General features: G+C 38.1%; 1 protein-coding gene across 1 annotated transcript in view; it reads left to right on the top strand.

The window, feature by feature from the left end:
• SYT9 (synaptotagmin 9) overlaps positions 1–19,544 on the top strand; it is a gene marked incomplete at its 3' end in the record, with an annotated part of 66,507 nt that overhangs the window by 36,062 nt on the left and 10,901 nt on the right. The window contains exon 3 of the mRNA XM_082317403.1: positions 1,104–1,650. Within this exon, the coding sequence (XP_082173529.1) occupies positions 1,104–1,650 (547 nt within the window). The remainder of the gene's footprint in view (positions 1–1,103; positions 1,651–19,544) is intronic.

Genomic DNA, 19,544 nt, shown 5'->3' with positions numbered 1-19,544 from the left:
GAGAAAAAAATTAGGATAGTATATAAGAGGCTGTTCCTGTTTTAAGCTTGCATAAACACATATTTACAAGGAATGAATGAACAATGATAGCAGAGGAACTATTGCTGATTACATTCAACATAAATAGCTTTGGACTAATCCTGTGCTAGCATTTTCCACGTGCTCTTTCTATGTTCAACCACAGCTTATGGTACTCCAATACGCTGAATGATTGCTGCATATGAATAGGACAAAAAAGTGGAAACCAACTCATGTAAGATTAGGATTTTACCTAATCCAACTTTCACATCCCACTACCCTGACAGGGTTTGCAAATTTCATTTCTGTTATCATCTCATGAAGTGGAAATTTCAATCTCAATAACTGAGTGACTCCAGGTAATAAATTTCACTGGACCGAAGCTAAAAGCAACTTTCTCTCCTCGAAGTAATGAAACTAAAGGAGCTTTTCAGCCAAAGTACGACAGAGCTTATTACATCAGGTATGAGAGAAAAACCGAAACAATTGCTGGGGTGGTCAACAAACCATTTCAGAACAGAACAGCTCACTTGTAAATGAAGTAGTTGTAGAGATCAACTAGTAACTAAAATGCAGAGATGTCAGGAAGTATCCTCCTTTGTCCAGCTTTGTCTTAGAACCAGAAATCAGCAAGCCTAGCTGGCATAATAGGCCAGATCCTGCTGCCATTTACATAATGTAACTCATTTCATAGGCATTAATCCAAAGGATTCAGTTGAAAATGGTAACTGATAAGAACAGCTACAGTTCTTATCATATCACATTATACTTGCCAATAAGGTAGATCCTTTGGATTTGCAATGGCCATGAATTTGCATTTGTTATTTTCTTCGGCCAGGTTTGGAGGGTGCATACCACTAGCTTGAGCCATACGAACATAAAATTATGTGATATTAGCAGTCTAATGCTGAAGGTGAGCTCCCACAACTGTTGAGTATCAGGCTTTATCACTTCATGCGAGTAAAAATCTGACCCTGGCGTACATTACAAAAACATGTTAAATGAGAACAGGATCTTTAATGTGTGTGCACAGATTCTTCTAATCTTCAACACAATCTATTTCAATTCTTTCATTTTCACTTAAGGCATAATTCAATCCGAAGACAGCTCAACCTCTCCAACCCTGACTTCAACATCCAGCAGGTTCAGAAACAGGAGCAGTTGACGGGGATTGGCCGCATTAAGCCAGAGCTATATAAACAAAGATCAGTGGACACAGACGATGGCCGGAGGAGTAATAGCAAGGCATGTGGAAAACTGAACTTTATTCTGAAATATGATTGTGATTTAGAGCAGCTGATAGTGAAGATACACAAGGCCATCAATCTGCCAGCAAAGGACTTCTCTGGAACTTCAGATCCATATGTGAAGATATATCTGCTTCCTGATAGGAAAACAAAACACCAGACTAAAGTGCACAGAAAGACCCTAAATCCAGTATTTGATGAAGTTTTTTTATTTACTGTCCCATACAATGATCTGAATGCAAGGAAACTCCATTTCTCTGTGTATGACTTTGACAGATTCTCCAGGCATGACTTGATTGGCCAAGTGATAGTGGATAATTTTTTAGATTTGGCAGATTTTCCCAGAGAATGTAATATTTGGAAGGATATTGAATATGTCACCAATGTAAGTATTATAATTTTTCTTTTTGAGATTTGTTTGTTTCTGATTTTATTTCCTTAATCTGATTATAACTTAAATTGCCTGATAAATTTATGAAGGAAAATACTCTATTCTCTCTCTTTCTCAAGCTTTGACCTTAATCCAAGGAAACTGACAGTACATTTTCAGTCCTCATTTCTCGTTCTTTGGATATATTAAAGAATGTCTTATGTAGGAGATAGTGGGTTTAGTCATTGCTGTTCTGATAGGGTAGAAAAGCTGGAGAATGTTTTTCTCTTAATCTCACTTAATCTAAAATTTACTTAAGGAAATACTACTTTTCTTATTTTTGCCTGTCTTTCTGTGTTTTGCATTATTTCCCACATAAACTATAGCATATGAATCAGCCAGAACTGCAGATTCAAGATTTCTTATGTAGTAATCTTCAGTCCTTCTAGAGACTATATTCTCATAAAGTGAGATAACACCACATCTGTAATCTGGACAAACAGAGTGCAGACAATGCTGTCCAAAACACAAGTGTCATCGGTCAGCCTATAAAAAGTAAAGCTATAAAAACTATAAAGTCTATTAAGTATAAAGCCTATACAAACTTAAAAACATAACAACCACCTCAGCACATGTTCCATGAAAGCAATGAAACACACTGAATTGGTTTAACTCTTTGTTTGGCATTACTTTGTTACACAGGGAAATGGGGAAGTTATAAAATAAGTCTATATTTCTGTTGTCCCAAAGTCTCTGGTATCAAATTCTATGCAGGAATCTCACTAGTGATTAGGTACAAAACTACAAAAATTACTTTTGGAAAAGAAAGAGCTTTCTTCTCTCTCAAAGCATGAGGCAACCTCCTTGTAATGCTATTAGGAATTAATCATGTGCATCCTATGGAGAACAGATCTTCAATGAGAATGATACATTACAGAAATCCACAAAGGTGAAGCTACTAGTGCCAAGAGTCAGTAAATATTTAATTTGCTATGTCAAACCATACTCGAATGGAGTGCACACTTTAGTCAAATAAACCAAACATCATTAACAGCAAGATCAAAGTGTAAGTTTGTTAGACTTCAGTTCAGGAAAGCATTTAAACATATGTTTAGCTGAGTGTAAGAATCCATTGAAAAGTAAAGGATGTTCTGAGACAAATACTTTCCTGAATTCAGACCCTCAGCTTATACCTCTGTTGTCTGGTAGCATGCCCATATTACAGACCAAATGGATTAAATCCATTTTTTTGTTTGGAATTTCTTTTTAAAAATTGATATAGTCCTTGTTTTAAGGTGATTCTCAGTGTTCTTAGTGTTATGTATCCATGTGTGGAATGTGCTGTGCAACTGCTGCACAATCCTCGTCCACCCTAGGATGGAACTGCAGCAGCAGCACTAGCAGTTCCCTCACTCAGGGTACACACTGGGGCATGAACCTGGCTTTTCTATGAAAAGTTACTGCTCTTCACCCACAAAGGTACAGTAAGAATCTGACAGAGCAGACTACGGTCATTCCAAGCGAAAGCCTGCCTTCGTACAGCTTTGAACGTCCCAAGCTCAACTTTTCAGTTTTACAATCAACTGAAAGTTGAATGCACATGCACGCTAGAGTTACTTTGATATGTACGAGTCCTTTTTCCATGCTTTAACTTAGGCAAAAGATTGGCTCTGGTCTTTTCCTTTTAATCCCTTTCCAAATTTCAAAAGCAATGCGGCATATAGTGTGTATTCAGATTTTCTGTAATCTCTAAAATTAAATTCAGGACTGAAACATGAGTCATTTATTAATTCCTACTAATATTAATTCCTGTGTGAAGTGTAACCCTGTTTATCCAAACAGAACACATGACCTGCCATCTAGACTTGTCACTGGGTTTTCAGCTGACAGAGACCTTTTCAAAGCAAATGACTCATAGTACATAGGAGACACAATCCAATTTTGGCTAATGTGAGTTCTGAGATAAAAGTATCAGATAAATGAAAGTATGGAGTACTCAGCTTACTAATTAACATTTCCAAAATTTCAAAGGTTAGACCTTACTCCATAAAGTTATGAGAAACCCTCCAAGCATCATTTAAGAAACCAAGTTTCAGCACATTTTCTTGTCTGTGTAGCTTAGATATCTCGGAGACTGACAGCAGAAGCTGAATCACACGGGCTACTCGGTGAAGCTGCTGAAGTGAATACTCCTGTGGCTGCACTCCAAACCAGGGCAGCAGGCAGTATTAGTGAATCTCTGAAATACATTTTAGCAAAGTTTTGAGCACTGTTGGGCAGTTTATGGTTGCAAACAGAAACTGTATCAACTGTAGAAGGTTTTCAATCATTTTATCTTTGAATGTCTTGTTTCAAATAATAATAATTACAAACCAGACAAATGCTGGGTAAACTTACTGAAGGAAATTCACTTGATGTAGATCAACAGAGAGTGCGGCACAGAAGGGATAAACCAAGGAAATGTACTAGAAAGAAGGGAAGGTCCACACAACTACACATGACAAGGTTGTCATACTTCTGAAGAGTACATTCATTTTAATTCCTTGTGCATCTTATTACACTGCATAACCAGCAATCCCAAAGGCCTTTATTTTACATTCTCCATTTTATTATGTTCTAATCCAATTTGACGCAGTAATATAAAAGAATGTATCAAATTCTTCTCTGCCCAGCAAAATGGCCTACTTCAAGTGAGCACTTGCAGATTATGCCTGAAATGTCAGCTTTACTGCAAACAATGCCATTAAATTGACCTATTATGCCATGTGCTTTCTTCTGTTTTCTAATAACACTGGAAGATTTTTTTACCCAAAACTAACAGTTTTGATTCTTTGGACTATAACATCTGCTGCTATCCCAGAGTTTGAAATTATTTCGTAACACAGACACATGTCAGCATAAAAATTTTCTACGTGCTCAAAAGCAATCTGCCTCTAAACACAAATCTCCAATATCAAAATGATTGTTCTTCTAATCCCAGGTCCTCTGAGCATAAAATCTCTCTCCTGTAACACTGACACTTTTTCCAACCAGAAAAAAAAGCAGCAGTGGGCTGTTTAATGGAAGAGATAATTAAGTGGATCAACTTTAGACGAACATGAAATGAACTAGATAAGCTTTTTGTATATATACCAGACAGATTGCACTGGTTTCTGGCTCATCAAGAAAAAAAGATACTCTTTATTTTTAGGCTGCGTTTCAGTAGTTGGTATGTTTTGTTTAGTAGCCTCTAAAACATATTCAGGGTTTGGGGTGGGGCTTTTTGTTTCTTTTTATAATGTTCATAGACTGATGACATGTTTTGAAGAGAAAAGAGTTGTTAGTATTTCCTTGGTTGCTAACTTCAAACTAAAATGTGATCAGGCAAAAATACATGTCTTTGTCACAAAATAAAATAAAACAACTATGAAGGACATAGATAGTCCATTTCAGGTAAAAGAGAGCCTTCTCTTTCAGAAGATGCTAAGTATCCATTTGTATAACTTGCTGTGCACCCAGAAACGAAAATCTTTTCTCAAGAATTGCTTGTTAAACATCACCAGGCAGCTACAGGGCACAGAGAAGGATTTCTGGGAACTGGAAATCTAGCTCTGGTTCATACTGGCTGTTTGGATTCTCAAAATGCTTGGCCTTTGTCACTTGCTAAGCAGGTGATCTTTCTAGGCAAGAGGAGTATTTAAAAGTGGCCTCCACTTAGAGCAGGGGAATAACTGGAGTAAGAAAGAACAATGTGAAGTTCCATTCTTAGCTGGGCCATCATTTTCCAAAATGACTACTCATTTTAGGAGGCAAATTTGTGACTTTGGTCTTATGGTATCTATAGCTTTTGACACTGGTGCTATCTTTTCAGTTGTGAAATATAGTTATACTTGAGATCTAGGCATGGTACAATGAAAACTGTTCTTTTTCTGAATGTCTAAGCTTATATATACACTTTAAAAAAAAATCTTATTCATAACACCCCATTGGCACCTTTCTCTCATCTCACCCTGAGGTTGAACATCCCAGACTAACCTGTTTTCGTGAATCTTTCTATAACATTCCATTCTCAAAGGACATTGACAACAAGATTTGCAGTGATTATGCACCTAATATTCTGTCAATTGCAGCTACCATATTGGCTGCTACCATTTATCCTTATCTTGTGGTTCCTTTGAGGCTCTTTGCTCTATCCCCCTCCTGTGAAGGTGTGAAGTAAATTGAAACTCTGATATGGGTGAAAGCAGCTGGTCAGATTCAAACCATGGTTTATTGTTTACCTACAAATAATCAGAGTACTAGAAAGGATTCAAAAGGTGATTCTTTTTTGAATATGGCTATTTTGAAGTACTTGTACTTTTGTTTCTAGCTAAGCATTGAAGAGTGTAGCATCCAGCCCCCAAAGTTAAAAAACAATATATCAGGGTACAAAAGGAGAGTGAAAATATAGAAGAAAAATATTTCTGAAAGAGAGAAAAGATTACAGAAAGAAAACCCTGGGTAATACATACAGAATTTGAGAAGTAACATGTCAGACTTTAGAGAATGCATATGGTTCGCTGAAAACCCAAAAGATAGGTATGGAGAGTTCAAAACTATAAGGAAACACAAGCTGTATATCAAGTTGTTTACTCTGACATCCAGAAAGAGCCAGCATATGCTAGAAGTTGCAAAGCCAAGAAATTGATTGCATCTGTTTTTAAGAATCTTCAAGCTCTTTTGGAGTATATGTAGTGGTCAAGGATACAACAGTGTCAGATAATGCTGAATTCCTTCTGCACAGAAGCAGTAAACAAAAATGTATTTTAAAAAAGTAATGCATTTCAGTTGCATGTCGGTGGTATACATGCTAGTGTTTTGACAGAGAGTTAAAAAATAGGATGGTTATAAGTATTTACAATTCTGCATTCTAGAAATGCTAATTGTTCACTGATGTTGTTCTCAAGTTTGCCCAAGAAAGAAAGATTTGAGAATTTGTATTTTTAGGCATTTATGTTGTATAACTGAGATGCAACTGGAATCATAACATCACCAGAAGGAAGTTTCAAGTTCCCTGTTTCAGAGATGTTAATGCCAAGAGAAGACAAAAAGAGAATAAATTATTTCAGTCAGTTGTTTATGGAAAGCACAATAAAAGTCTAAAATTTTGAAACCTGACCAAACCTACCAGATTTTCTGCATTTCAAAACTATTCTGTCCTCAAACTGAAAAAAACTTCCTCAAAGGTTGCATTGCTCAGGACCACTCCTGCTAAGAGGCTGCGAGCAATTTAATGTGTGCCAAATGCACATGCATAGTTGCAGGTCATAATCCTTAGGATTTACACCCTCAAAACTTGAGGAAAATAAACTTCCTTCTTCCAAAGAAGTAGGTAAATACTGTCCCTAATTCATGGACAGTGGAACAGACTCAGATAAAAAGGATGTGACTTGCTTAAGACATGACACTACTTCATAGCAGAAATGAGACCGGGTCCAGAATCTGCAGATTCCTGGCACCAGCCTTAATCCACTCTGTGTAGCAATGCTTATCTCCTTTGACAGTGTACAGATACTGTAGCTGGAAGTAAGTCAACTAAGTCCACCTACTCCACTTTTAAAAAATGTTTAGCTTGTCAAGATGTTTTAGCCAGTATTTCTAAAATTCCTGCTTTGGCAAATCACTGGGTTTAGAAAAGCGATGGCATTGAGCAAGATCTCAGAAAAGCATTTTAAATGTTTACAATGGTTAACCAAAATTTTTGAGTCAACAGTTTGAGAAGGAACAGAAACAAACCAAATCTCTGGCTCTACGTATGAATTCAAATCCAAACCATCAATGTTAAGTGCTGTATCTACTTTTTAGGACTGTAGCAGTAAACAGGAAACACTAGTTGATTTTTTTTTTTGTAATACAGAAAATATATCCAGTATTAACCTGATGTTCCATTTGTTTAAAACAGGTAGGCTTTGGCATCAGAGAGGCAATCAGTTGTTGATGTAGACATGTACCTATTTAACTGATTTGCAAATGCAAGTCTCTCTAGAAGAGATAGATTTGCAAACCCATGTATCTTGCCCATGTTAAAGCATGCCATAAGTTTAAGGAGCAACAACAATTATTTCATGGCTAGACAAATTAAGGCAGTAAACACAAGAGGTAAGATTCACCTCACTTAAATTTTAGATTTATTAAAAAAAAACCCCAAAACCACAACCAAACCCAGGGGTACTCAAAAATACAGAAAGCATAATTGCCTTCAAGGGGCAGATCACTGGATATTGACCTTCTCTTAAGTCACAAAGGTCACTCTGTTTTATGATTTTTTCTGACTGTTCTTACTTAATCAAATGTACAGAAAAAATAAAAGTCCATGTGTAATGAATCATTTCATAGCCAAAAGATACTGAAAAGGCATAGATCTTTAATCCTTCAGATTTCTAAGGATCACCACAGTAAGGACGAAAAAGTAATTAATTAGCCTTCAGCATCAGCACAACAGGTATAATAGTCATTGTACATTGGAGAACAGCTGCAGCCAGTGTTTTTCCTATGGTTTTTACATTTTTTAATAACCATCTATTTAAATGGGTTCATTTTAAAAAACTAGGCTTTTCCTTTTGTCTTTTTATGTTTCTTTTTTAATCTAATGATTTTGCTAATTACTTTGTAGGAGAAGATTTGTCAGAAACTATGTTTAAATGATTAGGCGATGAGAGCACTCAGCATGGCTAAACAAAGGACAGATACAGTTATACACAATTATATGCGGTAGAGATAAAATATTGACATGTGTTTTCAGAAAACTTAAAGACAGCAGATGCCTAATTCTGTTTGGAGGAACAAACTGTGTGAATAATATTCAATAAAACTTGGGAAGGGTCTGAAGTAAAAAAAAGTCAAATGCCTCGAAGAGCACTGAAGTTTGAGATGCAGCTAGGCTGGTTCCGAGTCGGTGGTACAAGCACTCCAAGCTTGGCTCTAAAAATAATGGTGACTATTCAATGCCAGTTGTTACCTAACAGCCCTGTAGCTCCACAGGCATGGTCAGAAACAGGATGAATCATAATATCACTGACGGCTCAGCTAACATTTGTTGGGGTTTTGGGACTAGTTTAAGAAAATGATAATTCAGAGAATTGTGTATATGTGTATGTACCACTTGAAGTTTACAGAACCCAGGAGTACATCAGAGTTTCCAAATGAGCTTTTCCAGTCTGGATAGTTCTCTACAAAAAACATAAGTACGAACAAACAAACAAAAGAAACAAAGCCAAAACTAAAGCAGACAAAAAAATACATGTAGGAGAAATGGGACCATTTCAATTGAAGAATTTAAAAGAAAGAAAAAAAATTAAGTCAGTATTTTAAGAAGACTGAAATTTCTGATGTTTTAATTTCTCATTTTGAATGCCCTTTTATTGTAATATTTTCAAATATTTTGAAAGTTGAAATGAGAACAAAACACCCTGTTTTTTATCAAAGCAAAATGTTTCAAATCAAGTGAGGGATATTCTGCTTCAAAATAGAAATAACTCAAAATTCCTTATGAAATTAAAATCCTGCTTTCAACGCTGCTTCTCACCTCACTCATCAATGCTGCATATTCTTGAGGACCCAATTCTGTCTTTGTATTATGCATGTTTCCCTGGAGCACCAGCCCCGGACAGCAATAGCGTATGAAGAACACTTTCCTCCACACATTAGCTGCATGCTAAAAAAGGTTAGACCCAATCCTACATTCCTGTTTTTCTAGGTTACTAGAAGAGTCTGTAACCATACCTCTACTACCCATTCCCCTTCCTCTTTCTTTTCAACTTCCTCTGCCAATTCTTTTTTTCTAGAAATCTCTCTCTAAACAAGACTCTCAGAGATAGCCTTCAGTGAAACAGCTCACAATAACATACACACTGCACATAAAGCAAAGCCAAAATGTGATCGCAGTCAGCCAAGCCTGTCCTTCAATTATACCATCCAAAATTGTTAGTGGGAGCCGCAAACACAAAGAAAATTGCTCTAGTATTTTCAATTCATAGGCAGCAATTTTTCAAGATGAGCAAAGAGCATTCGCACAGTGAATAGGCTAAAATAGCTGTATTAAGATGATCTTAGCTGTAACCATTCTGCACATAATTCGAGATTAGACTGTGCCATAGCCTTTTTTTTCTACAGGGTTATATAACTTTCAATTTAAACATGTATTTAGGCAGGCAGGGAAAAAAATCACTTCAAACATGCATTTAATTATTGAACAGTTTTGGGAATGCTTAATTTGTCTTTTTTACTAGCAGAGGTCACAGAAAGCATTTCAATAGCTTATGGATTCATCAAAATTTCTGAAAAATCCTACTCTTTAAATTTAGTTTCAATATTTGGAGCCAAACTTGAAAGTATTCTTCCCTCTGAACATACTGTGCTTATGTGAAAAGCCTCAAGCCATTTTTAGTCTTTAATCCCCACAAGATATCACAGCCATCAGGCATTTTTCTCCACCAAACAGGGCATTTCAGAGTTTTACAGTTTTCCTCTGTGTGCAGTCTGTTTACCCAGTTCTCACGTTACTTTCCCATGGTCTTATATTTAAGCAGTAAGTGGACTTTTTTTTTATTGTATGTTATTTACTTAGGGATTAACTGTAACTGTGCTCCGAACTCTTACCAAGACATACTGGATATTTGTGCAGGGGATAACCTAGCTACTTGGGAAACACCTCCTGCACATCATACCTGCCAGGCTGGCATCCTAACACAACCTAAAATGCGTCCTTGCTGGTGTACAGTCTTGCCTTCATATTTTCTAGTACACCTGTGTCCCAGGTAAATAGGTAGAAAAGAAAGTGCCGCTACACACAGGCTCCTCTTCTCACCAGATTTGTCTGTCCCCTTTCAAACTCTCATCAGAGGGCGTAACGTGTCTCACACTTCAACCACTGAAGATTCAAGGATCTTTCCAGAGTCCTGTTACTGAGGACAAAACACCATCCTCTGTACAGAAGGAAGGAATTGCTGGACCATAACTGTAATGCTTTGGAGGCATGGTTTTTGTGCTTACAGGCTAAATTACAGAGCTTGCCGAAATTAAGATAAGGCTACACTATTTGCTAAATAATCACACGAGGGGTCTCTTCAGACCTCCCCACTGCCTTTGTGGGGGGAAAACATTAGAAGCTGCAGCTGAAGTTTGAGCTGACTGGTGGAGAAGGACGTATTGCAGGAAAAATATGTCCTTTATATGTATCTACAGCTTTTCTAGCTTTTCTCCTAAAAGTCTAAGAGAGCTTTAGCAGCTGATCATGTAGTTTGAAAGAAATAAAAGATGAAACAATTGAACTGACATAAATGAGAGTAGAAACTTTAAAAGACACACACTACATTTTGCTAAGATTTGGTTATATGGTCAACAAGTACAATACCAGATATTATACAGGCCCTAATTGTCCCTGGGAGGCCTCAGAGATGGACATGACAGCTTTTCTCTCTTCAGTTCCCAGCCCTTCAGAGCACGAGGGCCACTTCCAAGGCTCAGTGGAGAACCTTGCTTGGATTATTGCAGAAAGATGCATAGCTACGCTCTTCCATTCTTTCACTTTGTAAAAAATAGATTACTTGGCAGCCAAACTACCCAAGGGAAGAGGGGCAGAAAGGCATTATTCGTTCATAGCAATTGAGCTATTTTTCTGAGAGAAGAGCTAAAGAAAAAATGGCAAAACTGAGGGACATATAACCTGACTAAAAGCTTTTTTATCAAGATTTATTAGTTCCAAGTTTACTACCTTTTTACAGCAGAGGTCTTCATTTTAACTCACTATTTTATTTAATTTCTCCTCATGCATGTACATTTCTCTAAACATTTAGAAAGAGATGTGTTTCAGGAACAATGTATAAAGTATAGTGTTTCCTGAAAAAATCCAACAGGCCACTGCAACATCACTTTGTGCTTGCCTGGGAGGATTAAATGACAAACACACGCAAACCTTCGAATTCTGCACCAGTCCTCACAAACACTGAAAGGCAACTTGCAATGCACACTCAAATTCTAGAATTACAGATGTAATAACTTCTGTAGTCAGTCCCACTGAAGTCACTGGAAGTATTCACAGGGCTAAATGAAGCATACAGTCGTTTGCAGTGTCTGAGCCTTCCTATGGCTCCCTACCAGAGAATTAGAATGAGTATTTCACACCATGTACTTTGGTGAAGTGATGGGCTCAAATGACAAGACTGCATTAGCAATGTCTTTGGTATCGTGACATTTGAGGTTTGTCTAGCTACATGTTTCTGGCACTTTGTTGCTTGATTAAACGCCCTGCTCTATTTACTCAAGAAAACAGTAAGTCACAGGCTACAGCTTACCTTAGTGAGTGCTTAATCTTTCACTACTCCTTTCATCAGACAAACTCAAAATTAAAGCTACATACACCATCTGGAAGATTTTCGACTAGTGATGGCATCTTGTTTGTGATGGGCAGGGAAGCAGAAAACAACTGACAGCTGGAGGTTTTCAGAGTTGATCATATGAACTATTGGGAGAAAATTCCCCACTCAGATTCTTGGGCTAAATATGGCATCTTAAAAACAGCAGTTTATCACAACATCAGAAAACATAACCTTGCTTGTCAGGCAACCAATTACTAACAGCACAATATGAGTGACTGAAATCCACTGCTCCTCCTACCTAACATTTCCTTTTTGGCTTCCTGCAGTAAAATTATTTTAAAAGAAGCAATGAATAGGAGATCAGCAATATCATGAAATATCTAATATTTCCTATTCATATAGAAACCCAAACACCATGAAAGTTAACACAGAAGAGCAAAAGAACAATTCCCGCACTATATTTTGTATATTTCTTTTCAGAATTCATAGAACTCTTTATGTGTTTTCTTTTTAAAAGCATGCTGGGATTTTATAAATATTTTTAAAAGCCAGCTGTGGTTTAATCAACCATCTGATCTCCATTGTGATAACTCTTCTGAACAACCCCAACAATAAAACGAGTAAGTATGCAGTAAAGGGAAACAAAAGTGTGTACAACAAAGACAGGAAGAAAACAGCAGACTTTGGTTTCAGGCCCCCTAGAGAGTTATTTATGATCATCAGGAAGAAAGGAATCACTTTAAAATAATGAAAACCTTTCAACGTCTGTGCTCCACTGAGCACAGAATCTTACAGTAAATGCTAATGTAACAATAAACTTCACTCCATTGGGACCGCAACATTTTATGCAGGTAGACATGAGTAGAACTGAGGATGAGATCTTGACTCTACTGTAAAGTCAGGGAAAGAATTCCCACTGAAGCTCAGATTTCATGCATACCCTCCTGCTATAGTTTGGAAATAGCATCTTGTAAACAGTACAAAAACCCACATGAGAGAATGTAAACAAGTCACCTGAGATGTACATCAGAAAATTCACTAGAGCAGCAGAACAAACAAATCACCATCCTTTTATTCCTCTCTGCAAAATAAATACATGACAATGACCTGCTCAACAAAGATTTACAGCTTCTCCTCCTCCCCCTCCCCCAAAATTTGATGGCTAAAATATGAGTGAGCTATCAAATTTGGTCCTGGAGAATGCAGATAGAAATCTCTCCATCAGAAATGACCTGAGATATACATCCACATCTTCAACTTTTGACTGGCTGCAGCAGTCCTAATAGAATGAAAACAGAATAGATTCTTTTCCCTCAAGGTTTCTGCAGTGAGCACCCCTGACCCATTCCTCTCAGTAGCTCAGCAGTGTTTCTCATTTGCCAGCTCCTCTTCCAAATTTTTCACTTTACTCAGTATAGAGTGTCAGCATTCTTGGGAAAGCCGTGAAAAACAGTTCATTCAACACAAAGCTTTCATTATAAAACAACATATAAAAAGCTTTTCATGCTATCTATAACCATAATACTTTTTTCATCAAAATAAAGATATTTTTTAAAAACAAACCAGTAGATATAGCAGTAGATGCTCACTCTCTTCACCCCCATCCAGCCACTCTCTTGTTCTTCTCAAAAACAATTTATTTCAGGAAACCTTTCAGTGCTAAAGCAGCACCAAAAAAAAGGATACTATCCTTCTTTTCAGACAGTCTTGCTCCAAAAGTTATGTGTCAGGATGGTCAGAGATAATGACACTAAATTCTTTCAAAATCATACTTCCTTCCAAAAAATTGAATTCAGGCCCTTTTAAGGTGTCAAACTGAGTACCCAAAATCATTGATCATTCTCAAAGTAACAAAGAGTTCTAAAGTGAACTCACCATTTAGGACAAGCCAACTCACAACTTTGATTTCTTCAAAACTAACAAATTATTTAAGTTACAAGCAACTAAACCGAAAATTTGGGAAGGCATCTATGTGACTGCGAGATAACTGTTTACTAAATCACTCACAGACTTTCTAAAAATGCAACTTTTTTTCCTACCCATAGGCTAGTATGTACGTAATAACACTAGTTATTCTGAATACAAATATAAGCAGGTAAAAGTCTGGGCAGCTCACCGGACTCACCTCACACAAATGCACATGATGCCATCAGGAAGAGGGTAAAATAAGCCACAGGAAAAAAATCATTTTCCTCTCTAGGTACATTTCACATGTAGCATGTGTGAAGTAAAACAAGTTAGAAGAAAAGTCCTCTAAGAGGAGGAAGTTCTGTTGACTCACTTTTATGGACTTAAAGCACTAAAGCTTTATTTTTAAAACTATATTTAGTGCTCTCTTTATCTCACTTCTTACACTACCCTCTGTGCATTCTTTAAGAGAGAAAACATGCTCACTAAAGTGGTCCTAAAGTTGCCTGCAGTACACGACTAAATATAATAGGGAGGCACGAGCATATCTGGTAGAGAACAAGTATTACAGAAAAAGAACTGTTATCACACTCTACACAATCACATCTTCCCCTGCTCATGCTGTAGACACTTGGATGATACACTTGATTTCAGAGTCTGCATTTTCTAAAATGGATTTCTGTCTTCTACCTTCCCGTTCCTTCAGGTTCCTCATAGTCTTTAGTTTTATTTTAAAGATGTTTTTTTGTACAGCTTCAAAGTAGATGTAGTACTGGATTGGTAAACCGCTTAACAGCTTCAAGATTAAAATATTCTATTTGTTTGCAAGGTAGGTGAATGATACACAGCAACAGCATAAATTCTCCTTCACAACATCCACGTAGCCTAAGTGTCCTAATGGTGATAGTCCAGAACTGTGTCCGAAGAAAAGAGGGTAGCTGGATTTGCATGAGCTTTGGGGCAGCATCAGCAGCTAAGATACTGAGAAACACTGAAATGTTCCTGGCATCGCCTGACAGAAGTGGTATAAGTAACCCCTTGTTGCTAGATCACCACAGGTTCCATGGCATTGATTCAGGAGGTGAGTCAGAGAGGTTTGCCCTGAGAGGGTTATATACGAACGGCGTATCAGCATGTTACGTGGTCGGCAAATTTTACACAGCAGTCTCTTATGAAATTGCTGGTAGCATCTCTGGGAGGAAACAGAAGAGCCTCCCTTCTCTCCCGTGTTTCCCCCCACCTCGAAAAAAGAACCACCAAACCCCCAACTTCTCTCCTGATTCAACAGTGAAGTTTTCTTTGCAACATGGTTTGACAAATAAAGGATGAGAGCAGTCCTCTTTTTCACCCTTCTGGAATGATGCTGCCTTGTTATCATTAATTTTATTGTCATTCTCGTTCTTCCTTCCTCTCTCTACTATTTTAACTCCTTTTGTATTTGAAAACCAGGCAGATTCTAAGTTATAAAATAAGACAATTTTGCAGTATTGAAGATTTAGGGGTTTTGTCTATTTTGATATATATATTTTATATATATATTTAATAAATTTATTTTTTAGGATTAACCTTAGCATCCATGATTATATTCTTCTTCCATTTAAATTGCAATTAAAATGGAATTGCTCTGCAGGGACAATCAAAGCAGTACAACTGCACACCTTTTCACCCAATCCATTAGCAGAATACTGCTAGCAGTGAAGTAGTCTCGTTGCCTTGGCTGCTTTGCTTTGAAATTTGCGGTGATTTTCTTTTCTATATGACCCATTTAAATAAATTACTAAGAAGTAAATGAAACTTCTATGGAAATTGCTTTACTATTGCTAAAAGTGGGTAATTTTATAGAGAAGTGTTACTAGTAAAATGCATGTTGTGAAATTTATTTCTGCTCTCAGTCTAATGGAAGGTTACGTGGAATGCTCTCAGACATATTTTTAAGCCATAATGATCCCTTTTCACCATTTCTTTTATATTGACACTTTCTGTGGATGGTGCATTTGAGTCTGGCAGGGCACCAGTGCTATTGCTTGTACAGGTGACAGATCACAAGCCAACTTTTTGTATTTATTTATACCACTTAATAGTAACCAAGTCAATTTCAAAGGTAACAGCATTTCAACATCTGGGAGCTCCAGAAAAAAACCTACTTTTTACCAGAAAAAACATGAATTATTCTCAGTAGTTCCTGAACTGAGGGGATGCATGACACGACACAACAGAATTGTCTCCAGAGAAACAAAACACATGCAGAAACTTCAATGGAAAGATACTTGATCCTTGTCTTTAAAATTACAAGGAAACCCAGGAAAGGTACCTATTTGAAAGAAAAAATAACTTTACTTTAAATCATGATGAAGAAAATCTCTGCAACTCTTAGGGAAAAAAACAGGAGAAATAAATTCATAAACCCATGCTTCTTTGCCCACCTGCTAAATGGGCACCAAACTAAAAGGGAGATGCACATAGAAATCATAGAATCATAGAATCATAGAATGTCCTGAGTTGGAAGGGACCCACAAGGATCATCGAGTCCAACTCCTGTCCCTGCATAGGACAACCCCAAAAATCACACCATGCGTCTGAGGGCGTTGGCCAAATGCTTCTTAAATGTTATCAGGCTTGGCGCCATGACTGCCTCCCTGGGGAGGCTGTTCCAGTGCTCCACCACCCTCTGGGTGAAGAACCTTTTCCTAATGTCCAACCTAAACCTCCCCTGGCATATCTTCCTGCTGTTCCCTCGGGTTCTATCATTGGTCATCAGGGAGAAGAGATCGGTGCCTGCCCCTCCTCTTCCCCTTGTGAGGAAGCTGTAGACTGCGACGAGGTCTCCCCTCAGTCTCCTCTTCTCCAGGCTGAACAGACCAAGTGACTTCAGCCGCTCCTTATACGGCTTCCCCTCTAAACCCTTCACCATCTTTGTGGCTCTCCTCTGGACGTAACTGGAAAATATTACTTTTGAAAAGTCTGCCTTAGGTATACCTTATTAATGGAGGTAATCATTCTTTTATTATTTTTAATGGGATGAGAAGCCAAAAAGGATCAGAAAGAAAGAGAGAAAGGGCACACAAGGATTTTCATTGAACTTGGATTTGATTTCCATATATCACAAAAAATTTAAAATTATTACACAGAGTTTGGATTCATGGCAATACACTGTTCACTAATAGTTATTTTAGTGGTCTGTGAAAGGAGCCCATTATATTCAAGTGGTCAAAATCTAGAGGCAAAGTGCTTCTTCACTGCCTGTTTGCAAGGAACAATGCACATGTGCTTCTCCAGCTTCTGCATTCATTACACTGGAGCCCTGAGCAGACTGATCCCCTCCTGGCCTTCCCAGGGCACATATGCAGATACGTGTATAGCAGACCGCCATATCTTCTCTACTGAAATTAGACCTGGGATGGAATTAGGCAGCAGATGGCTAAAACCCAACAAGAGATATTTGATTTTTTAAAAAAATAAAAAAAAAATTAAACATATCTCAGAGAAAAGCTCTGGAATGGCAAGAAAGAAATGCTACTGCAACATAAAGTTTGACTTTCTAGTTTTCAAGCACATTATATTATTTGGACCATTCTCTTTTTCATATAAACTTCTTCAAAAACAAAACTGTAGAGGAAAATTTTACTTAGACTAAAAGTAGATTCAGATTTATAAAAGTAGCCTTTCTTTATTACCCATTTTGCGTACAACCTGTGCTAAGCCTGCGTAGAAAGGAAGTCAGTAGAGAAGACCTAATGTAAGTATAATGAATACATCCACAAACACTATAGGTGCTTATGCAGACTGAAAAGAACATCTTTTTTTTTCTGATACTGTGACTCTCTCCATCTTTTTTCAGCACTACCCAGATACTTAGTTTCTCTCCTTCTCAGAATGATGTGCTCAGAATACATGATATAAAAGATGCCTGCTTTACACGACACAAAATGCAAGCACTGAGAATGACATTCAGTGTTAAGGAAAGGTGAGGAACTGTTAGCAGGGCTCAAAGCTTTAATTTAATCTCATTTCAGCAGCATGTCTATATTAGCTCTTTTTTATACAGAATGGCCACTCTGTGAGACTTTATCCTTAATTAAGACTGTGTCAGGGCACAAGGGCTTGCTGCTCCCTAGGGCTGGGATGCCAGGAGCAGTGGGGAACCCTTGTGCTGCTGGGCAGGACCTTGCCAGCCAGGTGCCGTCCCACCACCCCAGCCAGGGAGCGGGGCAGGCTGGGGAACTGAGGGGCAGCCCCTGGCATCAGCCATCTCCTTGGGGATGGGCCAAGCCAGGCCGTGATATGGGCCCATGGGTGGGCCTGGCTCAGCGGGGCGCACGGCCGGGCAGGGCAGGTCTGTGGGGAGCTGGAGAGCAGCACCCTACAGTGTCACTGGGGCAGGGACCAACAACCCCGGGCTGGGCTGAGGTGGGGACCTGGGCCATGGGCAGGGTGGGGGGAGGCCCTGGGGGTGGTCAGGGCTAGTAAGACCCATTAATGCCCTCAGGGCCCTGACATACTGATTGCTTTCAGTCCCTGCACACGAACAGATAATTGAGTGGGGTTAAAAGATAGAGCATCTTTCGATATTTTAGTGGTGCTGTAAGTTCACATGCAGCCATTGTAACTCAAGGTAGAGTGAAAGGCCAATCCATTAATTTGCATACAGATTTAGTTTAAATTGACATTTTCATTTTAACACACTAGGAAAAAATATTAACAGGCAAGACATTTTGGATCAAAATATTTTGATTAGTTAGCTTATTTTTAAAACCAGTTTCCTCCCTTGCAATTTTTCTTGGATGTATTTGAGATTTTCATTATTAGTGGGATACTGAGATAATTAAACATTACTTTCAACTTCTGTCAGAATGGAAGCAAGAGGTAACTGGCAAATAATTCATGGTAGAAATAATTTTATGCGTTAGAATGGATTTGCGGCTTCATTTTCTTCAAGCTCACGTTTGCCTAGAGATAGTGAACACTTAACATGTAATTTAGCCTCCCTTCTTACAACAAGCCAGCATCTAGCCTTGAAGCCACAAGGGTTTATTTTCTCATCTCTTTCCATCTGCATGATGTTCATCAAGAGTTTTCTTTTAAGTCAGCAAGGTTGGCCCACCCAGATTAGCTTGTATTGTAAGGTACTGTGCACTACAATGCCATTAACTTCTGGTTTTCTTTGTTCTTTCAACATGAGTATTTCACAAAAAATTGAGGTCTAATCCAAATCAGCTACAGCCTGTTGAAAAATTATGGGGTTTGACATGACAGTTGGGGTTTGACTGATGGACATTCATTAAAAGCTTTGGTCCTCACTTTGGGAAACTACTGCCCATTTTTCCAGATTACACTGTTAGGCTGTTTTGTGAAACTTCCCTTTGTGAGGCATCCCCTGTCTGCCTGACCCACTTGTCCTTCCATTTTTACCATCTTCACCTAACATCAAAACTCATGTTTCGTAACTGAAGCTCTCCCTTACATTTCCTTTCAAGAAAACAGTTGCCCTCCAAACATCTGTTCCTATATAGAACAATTTACATCTCATTGCTGTCTCCAAGCTTCTCAACAGTTCTAAAGCACCACTGCCTTCTCTGCAGGGAGAAAGGTTTGAGTCAGCTCTGTGCTAAAGTACTCTCCTTTAAAGCTTTAGCATTGTGAAATCAAAACCACCCTCAAGAGGCTTCC

This window comes from Platalea leucorodia (genome assembly GCF_965183815.1).
Source record: "Platalea leucorodia genome assembly, chromosome: 7".
Classification (NCBI taxonomy): domain Eukaryota; kingdom Metazoa; phylum Chordata; class Aves; order Pelecaniformes; family Threskiornithidae; genus Platalea; species Platalea leucorodia.
The sequence above is the reverse complement of the archived record's forward strand: the minus strand, read 5'-3'. Positions and strand labels throughout refer to the sequence as shown.